The following is a 12786-nucleotide window of genomic DNA, read 5'->3' as shown; positions in this document are numbered from 1 at the left end:
TAAGGTATCAGGGACTCTGTTGCTGGTGGGCTTAGTAATGAACCTTCATTTTGGCATTTGAACGCCAAAAAGTCATCTCAAAACGTAGTCTAGTCAGACCATATGGGTCTTCATTTATTTAGCATTTAAGCATTTCAAATCTGTGGAAGGCATTTACAGAAGCGGAAATGCACAGTTTTCCATTATCCACGCCGTCCTAGGAATTGAAAGCGACTTTGATGATGCTCCACAGCCGTCCAGATGCAGGGGTATACAGTATGAATAAGGCATGAGGGACTTTGAGGCAGCAAAAATGATTTAGGAGCTGCGACCTGGGGTTAATCCATTAGACCACTGCGGTAGGTGAGCCTAGGGCCCTGTTCGAATACTTAAAATTCTTCTTTCATTTCTTCCTTCATTGCTTGAAGTAATTACCAGTCTGAATGGAAACCATCCTTTCACTTAGGCTATTTAATCACGTCGGCTTAGGTATTAAGATAAGGAAGGAAGGATGTTTTCTTGGCCTTTTCTAAAAGGCCTATGTTCTTTTTCCTTGTCGCTTTTGCTGTCTGGTAGCTGGGCACTCCGCTCAAGAAAATCATACAATTAGAGGATCAAAGCAATATAATTTTGATAGAAATCAGTCGATGTCAATGGGTTCTCACATGACGTGTCATTCAAATTCCCTGTCATTTTATAACATTTTGTGTTGAATTGAAATGTTTTCTCGTTTGAATTAAATGATTGGAGTCTGGACGGAGTCCCTCTGGTGCTGTTGCTAATATAAAGGCCTCTTAAAGAAAGGGCTGATTTCATTTACAGTTTGATCGTGAGACTGGTAGCACGATCGCTTATTGCAGTGGCTGGAACCGAGTGTCATTGCATCTGGCCCATCTGTTTATAACAAATACGCGGCCATAATGTTTCCTGTGGAAATGACATTTCAAATAAAGTTTGGTATGCTCAGATGTAAGGGGCTGCAACCTCTTAAGCAGAAGCTATCCTGTCCGACTGTGAGATGGGTACCCATCCAGTGCTGCTCGTCCTAACTCATATGCGTTATTTACATTTTGTACAGTCCTCCGACCAGGTTTCTAGAAAACATTTTTTAAATAACTTTGGGGTTTAATAGTGCCACACTAAACATTTTAAAACTGACACAGATGCAGTATTGAGATGTGCTTCACTCATCACAAGATAAAAATGTAATAATATTATATATATTTTTTAAAATGTTTTATTTGCCTTTTGAAATAAGCTCTCCCTGCCATATACATTACATTGCTAACTACCTTTGCTAACTGCCATTGCTAACTACCATGTAATGCTAGTAACCATAAGTGAAGTGCAATGCTTGACATCCATCAATATGAAATGCACTCTGAAATGTTGTGTAGAAGGTAAGAGCTCTTACTAAAATTGATGGCTTCCTGCCGTCTACTGGAATGTTTGATAGTTTTATGAATACTTAGTTTCTTCTCAGCAGCATCTGAAAGACTATAAAAAATGATTGTATATCTCCTTGATGGCATATTGATTTAGTCATTTCCTTAATTTGACTTTTAAGATACTGCCTCTTTTACAGCGCCAGCAAAAGGACCAATGGCCAACGTCTCCCTCAGTACGATATCACGATATAAATAGCAGAGGCTTTGGCAGTACCCTTTTGAGAAAGTAGGGCTTCCCTGTAAATGAACTGTAAAAGTCCCCCGTCAGGCCCTACAGTGGACAGATCGAAGAAATGAAGTCTCAGCCATTAGCACAGGGCATTCCACATACACAACCAAAAGGTTACACCTGGCCATAGGGTTCCTTGATTAATGAGGAATTTGACGGGAACCTCCCAGTTCTCCTTGGGAGCCCAAGCCCCACTCCGCAGCTGCCAGTGGAAACCTTTTTGGACTGGTGGACCCACAACCTCTGCATACATGAGCATGGCTCTGTCATTTGTCATCTATCTTAAATTATCCTCAGAATTTGTCACCGTCCCTAAGCTCCCAATGACTTACTTTTAAGAATGTCACTCGTCCGCCAGTCTTTCTCGGGAAGGTGAGGAATGGAAGCACCCACACTATTTGGAATGTCCTCCATCCTGACCGTCGCTCCTATTTGAAGAGACTACACAGGCAGCGCACATCTTGCTGAAGGCATTCCACTATATACTCTTACCATTTCAGTATGTAGTTGAAAAGCCCTTTTTTATTCATTTCTTTATGTGGTATTGACTGGGCGGGCAGTCGTGGAAAACGTGTGTGTGTGTGTGTGTGTGTGTGTGGTATTGTTTCCTGGAGTTTGGCTATGTGACCTGTGGCATGTATGTCAGTGTGACCTGAGAGTCAGAGATCAGTGGTGGCTGAAGGCAAAGGCTTGGTCATTGTTGGTCAGAGACAGGAGGGTGATCAACTGTCTGCTTCTCGAACCTACTGTTGCTCTTTCACCGAACCAGCTAACCATTGGGGACTTGTGATAATTTGATGATATTGAACTAAGACAGGCGGCTAGATGAATAAACCACATTGACTACCATCAGCAACACACTTTGTTTTTTTAAAAATACACATTTATTTTCTATCCCACAAAACAACACAATATAGAGCTGTACACGTTTTACAAAGAACACAATTCCCCAAAAATCGACATGTTATTTTCTCTCACAATAAAAATCTTTCGGGTACTTCTGATGAAAGTACATTGGGTGGTTGTTCCCATTCCAGCAGCTCACAAAGGCCCATTGCAAAACACTTGATGGATCTTCATATTTTTTTTTTGCATTATCATACCTGCCAAATACATGTAATCAACTTAACCACAGGCTAGTAGACAGCTTGAGTTAGGACTGATAAATATACCCTATTGCTTTGAGACAGATGGAGGGAAGCAACATTCAGTTACCCTTACAGAACAGTGGTAAAGAGGCTTCTGTAAAGCTTTTAAGAAAATAAAGTATTTCAACGATAAATACAAAACTAACTACAATTTACAATCAAACATGTTAAATGCATTACGCATTCAACCCATAGAAATATTCCAGGCATTAACAAAGGTCAAGGGGAAAGACTTTGGTTTCTCAGAGGCTTTGTTAAATCTCTCGGCAAGCATGCACATCATTCAGGGTTTGAAGTTCGAAGCGTTTATGGTTGAAAATTCTGTGGCCGGATCTTCATCTCCACCCTCTTCAGGGAGTAGTTGGGCCCGTGCCAGCCGTACCAAGTGATTCCATCTGAGTTCTTGATGTGGTCGCCATAGCGATAGAACACGCCATTCAGGTTGGAGTCAGTGCAACAGTTGTACCAGTAACCACCTGTAGGGGAAAATAGTAAAATAGTAATTGGAAAGAAATTGAAAGGTGTTCAAGGAATCGATTCAAATGAATTCTTACATGGAATCAATCTTAATCTATTCATCTAAATTGTGATTTAAACCCGAGTTATGTATTTTGTACCTTTGCGTAGTGAAGCACAGTTGTCCACACATTTGTCGTTGTCCTTGCCCTTGGTGCTGAAGTTGGTGTTGTTGTGGTAGCGCAGAGAGTCCCCGGCGTTTCCACTATAGTTGGCGATGAAGAGTTTGTAGCTGTTCAACTCGTTTTTCACTGTGAAGTAGCTGTACTCTGCAAAGCGGGTCTGGCCTTCCCAGTCCTTCATTGGAGAGCAGAAAACACAAATAGTACCTGATTAACATATTTGCTGCACAGCTTGTGGTAAAACTACGCAACTGACAATATTGAACTTTGTAGTTAAAATAGTAATGTTATCACTTTTGGCGAAGCAAGAGGTTTACCACTTGCCCATGTGTTTTCTTTTTACTGTGTTTTGGGTGGTCTGTCTTCAGTCTCCTGGCTCCTAACTGATGTTAGTAACCTCCCACTTGCTAACATCAGTTTCCCAGGAGTGATGTGTGTCAGAACCATGGAAAGCTTTACCAAGTTATCTATTTTACTACTCTCAATATCTGGGGCCTGGTCTAAGCGGCTAGCCTGTTTTGGGTTTCCCACCCTCAGCCGTCCTTTGTACCTCCATCTCTATCCTCAGTGTGCTGGGTTGCCTTGTCATACGGAAGACGTTGTCATTGCCCAGCCAGAAGTCTCCGCGGATGGTGCCAAAGCCGTTCTTGTACTGTTTCCAGTCGCGGTTGAAGGAGGTCAGGCCCACCTTGCGTCTCTGGATGATCGTCCACCCACCGCCATTGCTTTCCATGTCACAGAATACCTGAAACCAACAGCACAGGTTAAACGTGCGAATCAGTTGGTAGAGAATGGCGTTTACAACGCCAGGGTTGTGGGTTCGATTCCCACGGGGGACCAGTACAAAAATGTATGTACTCACAACTGTAAGTTGCTCTGCATAAAAGCGTCTGCTAAATGACTAAAATGGAAATGTAAACAACTTACCCCAACAAGTCTGAAAAGTCTACAGAGTAGTCTACAGAGACGACAATGTAGCAGGGATGTGTGAACCTAAAACTTGTTTGCAGTTACAGGGTTCATCACTTACGTTGATCTCAGGGGTATTCAGGAAGTCATCTGCAGGCAGTTTGTACTCCCCCGAGATCTTGTAGTTCTTGGTGTACAGGGATGCGCAGTCGTAGACAGCATCTAGAAAATAAAGGTTATGTCATTAGAGATGGCCAAACCAGATGCCGTTTCATGGTGGATTTAAAAAATGCTAATTGACTGAATCATGGGAATGGATGTCTGGCAGAGAAGTCAAAGACTTTTGAGATAAAAGGATATTATCCACGGCATGGTTCAGTTTCTTTGCGTAGTTCTCTCAATTGTTCATGTGATGGTATGGTGACGCGGTTAGTAGTGCTCTGAGATCACTGGGGAGAAATGGATCCAATGCATCAAAAGGGGGCTGAAGTGTTTTCGAGGCTGGAGTGGAATCACTCCGATCTTTGCTTTTCTTCCTGCTCTGCTTCCCCGTCTGCACAGTGTCTCTGTAATTTGTCTTTTTATAAAGCTTCTCTCTGTTTACCGTGCCTGAATCATAAAAGCAACACTGCTAAGACTGGCTAATAGGGTATGAAAAGAGTACACTTCGACATGCCTGGTTAAATCTCCCCACAGTGATGAATGGTTTGGTTAAGTTCAGATGACTGATGGAAACAATTTGGCTTTGATGGAGGTGGTCTTTATTGACAGACTTCGTGCAGACAGGAGACTACGAGTTCAAATTATGGCTTTTGGTTGCCATGAGACACCCAGACAGGCTTGCACACTATAATCTCCATTATCACCAATTGATGGCAGCTGTTTGGTGCCCAAGATTCGGAGCGCCCACAGCTAATTATAGTTTGTCCAAAAATATGTTTCTAGTGTCCTGTAAATTTAAAATGTTTGTATTTTTGACAAACAACACCACCCTACATACCAATCTAATAGAACACATTTTGTTTGGTTGTTTAATGGTTTTGAAACTAATAGTCGTGTCTCTCTTTAAGGGGTATTTTTAAGTGGATCGTTTTCTGACTGCAGACTGACTGACTGTCATAAAGAGGAAAAAATGCATTTAAGACAACCAAATTTCCTGTGTGTCTGACATTAGGTGTGTGCCATATATATGGCAGTGTGTAATGTATGGCAGCCAGTGATATGATTTTCATACCTGTGGAGAGCATCTGGCAGAAGATGCTGAGCAGGCAAGCGCGATAGAGAGGGAGAGAGAGAAGTATCGTCTGGGTCTAAACTTAACTGGGTCTGCTATGTGGAGCTGGACAGATTTCCACTCTGGCCATTTGTCACAGTCACTACTGTACTACTGCATTCACCTACTCAAAGGCTATTATTTTCACCGGAAAACCTTTTTTGAGTTTTATTCCTACTAATTATTCAATTTCAAACCGTTTTTGATGCCTCAATTTAGCCTCTTTTTTTTTTCTCCACTGAAGTTAAGTAATGAAAACACTACATTTTATATTTAATTTGTTTAATTTCTCTTTTCTTCTTTGTTGCTGTGGTGCAATGAACAAATTAAAGGGGCTTAATTCCCTGACCCAAGAACCTGGGACACATGGTAAGTTCTTACCTGACGAGGTCTGAATGGCAGACTCGACGGCTTGTAGCTGCATGATCTCCACCCGGTTGTTGATCTCGGAATACTTGCTCTCGGCCTCTGTGACGCGGGCCTCCTGCTGCCGATTCTGCTTGTCCAGCTCCATCATCTGCCGAACTACGTTCATCAAGTCTGCCTCCTGCTTGCGGTTCAGCTCCTCCAGGATGCTGGTTAGGTTGGCCACCTGTACCTTCAGGGAGCGCACCTCATCGCAGCACTGTGCCTTTGGAGGCTTGGGTGGCGCCAGCCTCTTCCGTGGGTTCTGCGCCCACGCTTCTGTCAGCACCAGCAGCAGGGTGACAGTCAGAGCCACCGTGCGCAAAGACATCTTAACCATTTTCTATGTTTCAAAGATGAGATACTTGCACCTATGTTCTTGCTCTGCTGGAATACAAGCTGTCCTGGTCCAGTCTGATTCTTTAGCGGTGCTGGAGGTCCCGAAGAGGCTAAGTGAACAGGATTGGTTGGAGTGAGTTAGGAATCAAAGTCCTGACTGGTTGAAGTGAAGCTCTCTTTAGCCATTTGTTTGCTCAGGCTCTTTGCTCCTCAGTAAAGCACTGCTGTGGCTGGTGCATCTTAAATATTTTTGACATATGTGCCCTCCCCTTTTGTGGTTGTGCTCACAGTCACTGACCCCCCTCCAACCCTCTGGGCGGAGGGCCTTCCCCACCCCTGTTTCTCCCCCCCTCCACCTCTCCATCTCTCTCTCGCTCACTCTTGTTGGTTCTGCACTGTGTCTCGTTTCTTTGTCAGGTGTTGAAAGTTTATTTTTCGCCCTGTCTGAAAGAGCAAAGAAGGGAGCGGCTTTGTATCCAATAGCCTTTCCTTCCCTATGACTCGTCTTTATACAGAGGCACACCTTGCTAATTACTTTTGATACTTGTATCAAGCTTTGTGATTTTACTGCTCAAGGTAATGGTATGTGTGCAACGTATCTTTGGCTTGCCTTCACACCTGAAGGTAGTCCTATTTAATGGTAGTTGTGTGTTACCCTCGGGAACGTTTCAGCAATAAACGCTGCCTCTTTACATGCCAAAGGAATTTAAGGTGCTAAGTACTCTTAATTGAGGGTTAAGCACACGTATGTTATTGATGCCACTGTGTGTGTTTCTGTCCCTTTCTTGCACAGTGGAGTAACAATATGAGTGACAATAAGTAAACCAGTTACTGTACATCGTGGGACAAGCTAGCCACAAAAGAGCTGAATGAATGTCAAACCTCTACCAGAAAGGACTTGGCTTTTATAGTTTTGTTTGTGTTTGGGATGTAAGTGTGTGTGCGCGCTGTGCTCCTCAGTTTGATGTCCTTGTGATCGAAGGCCCCGACAGTGAGAACCAAATAGTTTCCTCAATCAACATGTCTTCAGAACTATCTACAGCGCTTTCAGAAAGTATTCATATCCCTTGACTTATTCCACATTTTGTTGTTACAGCCTGTATTCAAAATGGATGAAATATATACTTTTTTAATCATCCTTCTACATATATACCTCCATAATTACAATGAAAACATATATATTTTTTAAATGTTGTGAAAATGAAATGCAGAAATATCTCATTTACATAAGTATTGACACCCCTGAGTCAATACATGTTAGAATATTTGGCATTGATTACAGCTGTGAGTGTTTCTGGGTAAGTCTAAGAACTTTCCACACCTGTATTGTGTGACATTTGCCCATTTTATTATTTTCAAAATTCTTAAGTTCTGTCAAGTTGGTTGTTGATCATCGCTAGACAACCATTTTCAAGTTTTGCCGTAGATTTAAGTCAAAACTGGAACTCGGCCACTCGGGAACTTTCACTGTCTTCTTGGTAAGCAACTCCAGTATAGATTTGGTCTTGTGTTTTAGCTTATTGTCCTGCTGAAAGGTGAATTCATCTACTAGTGTCTGGTGGAAAGTAGACTGTACCAGGTTTTCTTCTAGGATTTTCCTGTGCTTTCAAAAAAAACTTCCGTTCTTAGTGATTACAAGCATACCCATAACACGATGCAGCCAACACTATGCTTCAAAATATGGAGCATATGGTACTCAGTAATGTGTTGTATTGGATTTGCGAAAACATAACACCTAGTATTCAGGACACAAAGTGAATTGCTTTGCCCCATTTTTTTGCGTTATTACTTTAGTGCCTTTTTGCAAACAGGATGCATTTTTTGAGAGAATGCTAAGAGTGTGCAAATCTGTCATCAAGGCAAAGGGTGTTTACTTTGAAGAATATATTTGGATTTGTTTAACACTTTTGGTTACTACATGATTCCATGTGTGTTTTTTGTTTTGATGTCTTCACTATTATTCTACAATGTAAAAAATAAAGGAAAACCATTTAAGGTGTTCTAAAACATTTTAGTGTGCGTGTGTGTGTGTGTGTGTGTGTGTGTGTGTGTGTGTGTGTATACACACACACTGTAACCGGTCACATATGGCATCAAAATGTTGGCCACATGCTATACCTTGCCACCTCTTTCACAAGAAATTCACAATAATTTCTGCTGTGAATAAAGACTTAGAGGAATACAAATCACAATATTTTCCTCATGTCATGCCCATTGAGTATATTTTTTTTGTGTAGCGTTTGGTTTAGTCATAAGCGTGAGTCAGTCTTTAGGAAATATGTGGATAATACGCTTTCCTAGATATTTTGTGTAGCGTTTGGTTTAGTCATAAGCGTGAGTCAGTCTTTAGGAAATAAGTGGATAAAACGCTTTCCTAGATATTCTCGATGCCTAAAAACTGTGTTGTGAATCATATTTCACTCTCAAGCAATATGTCCCTGAGGCCTTGCTATTCATTGGGCCTGGAATCTGTCAAATAGCACTAGTGCTGGAACTTCCAGCTGGATGCTAGTTCATACTGTTAGCACCACGTTGCTTTTCCCACCAGATTCACTGTTTTCTCAAAATATTCTCTTGCCTCGCACCATGCGGCATGTGAAGAATGCAGAGCACCCATTGACATTAGAGGTGTTAAGACCAATAAACCTCCGCGAAGGCCCCCTATTTGTGTGGCTCCCATGGATAGCCCTTATAGTTTTCTATGCAATTTAAAAACCACATTAAGAGCTCGCCCTGCTGCTCCCAACACGTCGGTTCTCTACTTTTGATAAGCATGTGGTGTTTTCCCCCAGCCAGGATCCCCCGGCCCAGGTTATGCATTTGTTTTGCGTAACAAACTCTATTTTGGTGGCCTCTGTCACATTCTAATGTCTTGATTCCATCCTTAATATGCAGCAAAATGATTACATACTTTATTGAGTTTACCTCCCAGATTGGAAAAATAAGTTGGTATATTGTGTTTACAATTTGAGTGACTGAACATGTTTGAATTCAGTGTATTGATAGTTTATGGGGATATCGTCTAGACCTAGGCCTATATGATCAGGACATTACACCATTTAAAAAAAAAAACATTTAACCTGTCTTAAGAGTAAAGTATTTTACTGCAAGATATGGTTGTTATGGTTGTTCTTTAAATGATATATTTTATAAAATGAAGTGAATTGCCCAAATTATCTTAAATAAATTAAAGGTTACATTTAAAATCAAACAAATTGTGTGATGGCCACTCAGGTAGATTAGTGAAAGAATTTCAACAATTGCAACTCTCTTTGTGAATTGCAGTATATCATTTATTTAAAATCAACTTGTGTATCTATTGACCAACATATTTATTCCTAAATAATCTGGTCTGTGGACTTCCGTAGGCTTCAAACTACCTTTTTTAGAGGCATTTTTGTCAGGTATCTGCAATACAGGTATGATTGAAGAATGAAGCAGGTTTTAAACATGGGCTTTGCAAGACAGAAAGCAGCAGTTGTCTACTCCATTGTCAGACTTTGATTAAATCAGTAGACCTACAGTGCCTTCAGAGCTCCTTGACTTGTTCCACATGTTGTTAGGTTACAGGCTTATTATGAAATTAATTTAATAGTCCCCCTCCCTTCCCCTCAATCTACACACAATACCTCATAATGACAAAGCAAAAACAGGCTCTTAGAACTTTTTGCTAATTTATTAATCAATAAGGAGCTGAAATATCACATTTGCATTGGTATTCAGACCCTTTACGCAGTACTTTGTTGAAGCACCTTTGGCAGTGCTTACATCCTCGAGTCTTCTTCTTGGGTTTGATGCTACAAGCTTGGCACACCTGTATTTGGTGGTTTCTCCCGTTCTTCTCTGCAGATCCTCTCAAGCTCTGTCAGACTGGATAGGAAGCGCTGCTGCACAGCAATTTTCTGGTCTCTCCAGAGATGTTTGTTCGGGTTCAAGTCCGGGCTCTGGCTGGGCCACTCAAGGACATTAAGACTTGTCCTGAAGTGACTCCTGTGTTGTCTTGGCTGTGTGCTTAGGGTCGTTGTCTTGTTGGAAGGTGAACTTTTGCCCCAGTCTGAGGTCCTGAGCGCTCTGGAGCAGGTTTTCATCAAGGATCTCTCTGTTCTTTGCTCCGTTCATCTTTGACTCAATCCTGACTACACTCCCAGTCCCTGCCACTGAAAAACATCCCCACAGCATGATGCTGCCACCTCCATGCTTTTACCGTAGGGGTGGTGCCAAGTTTCCTCCAGACCTGACGCTTGGCATTCAGGCCAAATAGTTATTTCTTGGTTCCATCAGACCAGAGAATCTTGTTTTCTCATGGCCCTGGAGTCTTTTGGTGCCAAGCGGGCTGTTATGTGCCTTTTACTAAGGAGTGGCTTCCGTCTGGTCTCTCTACCATAAAGGCCTGATTTGGTGGAGTGCTGTAGAGATGGTTGTGCTTCAGGAAGGTTCTCCCATTTCCACAGAGGAACTCTGGAGCTCTGTCAGAGTGACCATCAGGTTCTTGGCCACCTCCCTGACCAAGGCCCTTCTCCCCTGATTGCTCAGTTTGGCTGGGAGGCCAGCTCTAGGAAGAGTCTTCATGGTTCCAAACTTCTTCCACTTAAGAATAATGGAGGCCACTGTGTTCTTGGACCTTCAATGATGCAAAAATGTTTTGGTACCCATCCCCAGATCTTTGCCTTCGACACAATCTTGTCTCGGAACTCCACGGACAATTCCTTTGATCTCATGGCTTGGTTATTGATCTGACATGCATTCTCAATTGTGGGACCTTATAGACAGGTGTGTGCCTTTCCAAATCATGTCCAATCAATTATATTTACCACAGGTGGACTCAAATGAAGTTGTGTGAACATCTCAATGATGATCAAGGGAAACAGGATGCACCTGAGCTCAATTTCGAGTCTCATAGCAAATGGTCTGAATACATACATTATTTACATATTTCTGTTTTGTATTTTTAATAAATAAGCAAACATTTCCGCTTTGTCATTATGGGGTATTGTGCGTAGATTGGTGAGGATTCTTTTTTAAATCCATTTTTAGAATACGGCTGTAACGTAACAAAATGTGGACAAAGTCATAGGGTCTGAATCCTTCCCGAAGGCACTGTTTATCAATATCTTTGAAAATGCCTTATCTTTAGCTTCATAACAATTCAATCTGTTTTATTTATTTATTTTATCACATTTTGGACAAGAGTGAGGCTATCTTTCCACAAGCCTACCTATTGTTCCTGCAGTGAGGACGATTTACCATATCCATCATTTTTTTTCTCATAATTTATCTGCAGATAATCGGCAAAAAGCGTACCAGAATACAAATATGGGAGCCAAATGAACGGCTCTCTAACCGATGTGTTTCGGCTGGCTACTGACAAGTCACTCATTTTAACATAAGTGTCTGGCAAGTCCTGATGGACTATATATAAAAAATACAAATGAGATCTTTAGTTTACTTATCCCGATGTGATACCATGGACATTATTGAATGTCAAAGAGATGAAGGAGATTGACTTTATTCAGTCAGTTCGACACCTTTTATAAACTAGTTAAGCTTGCTGTTCATCAATCAAAGCACAGTTAGCCTATGTGCCATCACTTTGTGGCTTCATATGAAACATGCAAAATAAATAAATGAATGTGCTAGATACAATAAACTATGTGGATTTCGACTCGTCGTTACCACATGCGATGTACAAATTGACTCGCATAGGCGATGAAAGAGCATCATGCTCTCTCCCTCTGTGTAAAGACATTTGACTGCAACCACAGCGTACACACACACACACACACACACACACACACACACACACACACACACACACACACACACACACAGAGGAACCGGGACAGACAACTGTCAAACCCTCAGTGTTTCCCTGTCAACACTCACTTTGTCAATAGATCGGTAGAAGATGCATATTGTTCATTCTAGCGGGGGAGAGTTTGGCAGACTTTTTTTTCTGAATTTAAAAGTAGTATGGTTTATTCATTCAAGCGGGAGAGGGCTTGGTGGACTTTTTTCTGCAAATTGTAAAGAAGTAGCCCAGTTAATTTAAGTGAAGAAAGTACCTGGCTGAAAATGTGTGTAACCGGCTGTATAGCCGACGCTAGTGGAAAACACTGCGCTTGAGCTGATGGAATGAATCGTGCCAAGTGTTTCTCATCAGAAGTTGCTCACCGCCAGACATCTTCTTTCGAAAAAACCCTGTAAAGCGTTTGAAATCAAACTGTCCGGTGACCAGAGGGCCAAGCTGTCCGTCTCAGTCAAAGCACTCATGGGTTCAATTAGGGAGAGGGACGTAACGGGAGCCAACAAATTCCAGGGCTCCTCTCTGAGCTAAAATTATATAACATTTATTAAAGTAAAGTCTTCCACCTGATGTCAAGTACCTCTGCACAGATTACCTTTTTAAAAAAAATGTTTA

The 12786-nt window shown here is 41.7% G+C and overlaps 2 protein-coding genes across 5 annotated transcripts in view; one reads left to right on the top strand and one right to left on the bottom strand.

Annotated features, from left to right (window-relative positions):
* Positions 1-12786, top strand: part of mtor (mechanistic target of rapamycin kinase) — a 123389-nt gene that overhangs the window by 25413 nt on the left and 85190 nt on the right. The window lies entirely within an intron of this gene.
* On the bottom strand, positions 2518-6783 carry LOC110532176 (angiopoietin-related protein 7). Its single transcript, XM_021615846.3, has 5 exons — positions 6006-6783; positions 4473-4573; positions 3993-4187; positions 3422-3617; positions 2518-3280 (listed from the first exon to the last, which is right to left on the bottom strand). Exons 1-5 carry the CDS (start codon positions 6367-6369, stop codon positions 3111-3113), a joined length of 1026 nt encoding a protein of 341 aa, XP_021471521.3. The 5' UTR covers positions 6370-6783; the 3' UTR covers positions 2518-3110.

The sequence above is a fragment of the Oncorhynchus mykiss genome, chromosome 9, assembly GCF_057628025.1.
Source record: "Oncorhynchus mykiss isolate SJ-2025 chromosome 9, ASM5762802v1, whole genome shotgun sequence".
In the NCBI taxonomy this organism is placed as follows: domain Eukaryota; kingdom Metazoa; phylum Chordata; class Actinopteri; order Salmoniformes; family Salmonidae; genus Oncorhynchus; species Oncorhynchus mykiss.
This window is presented reverse-complemented; position numbering and strand designations above follow the sequence as displayed.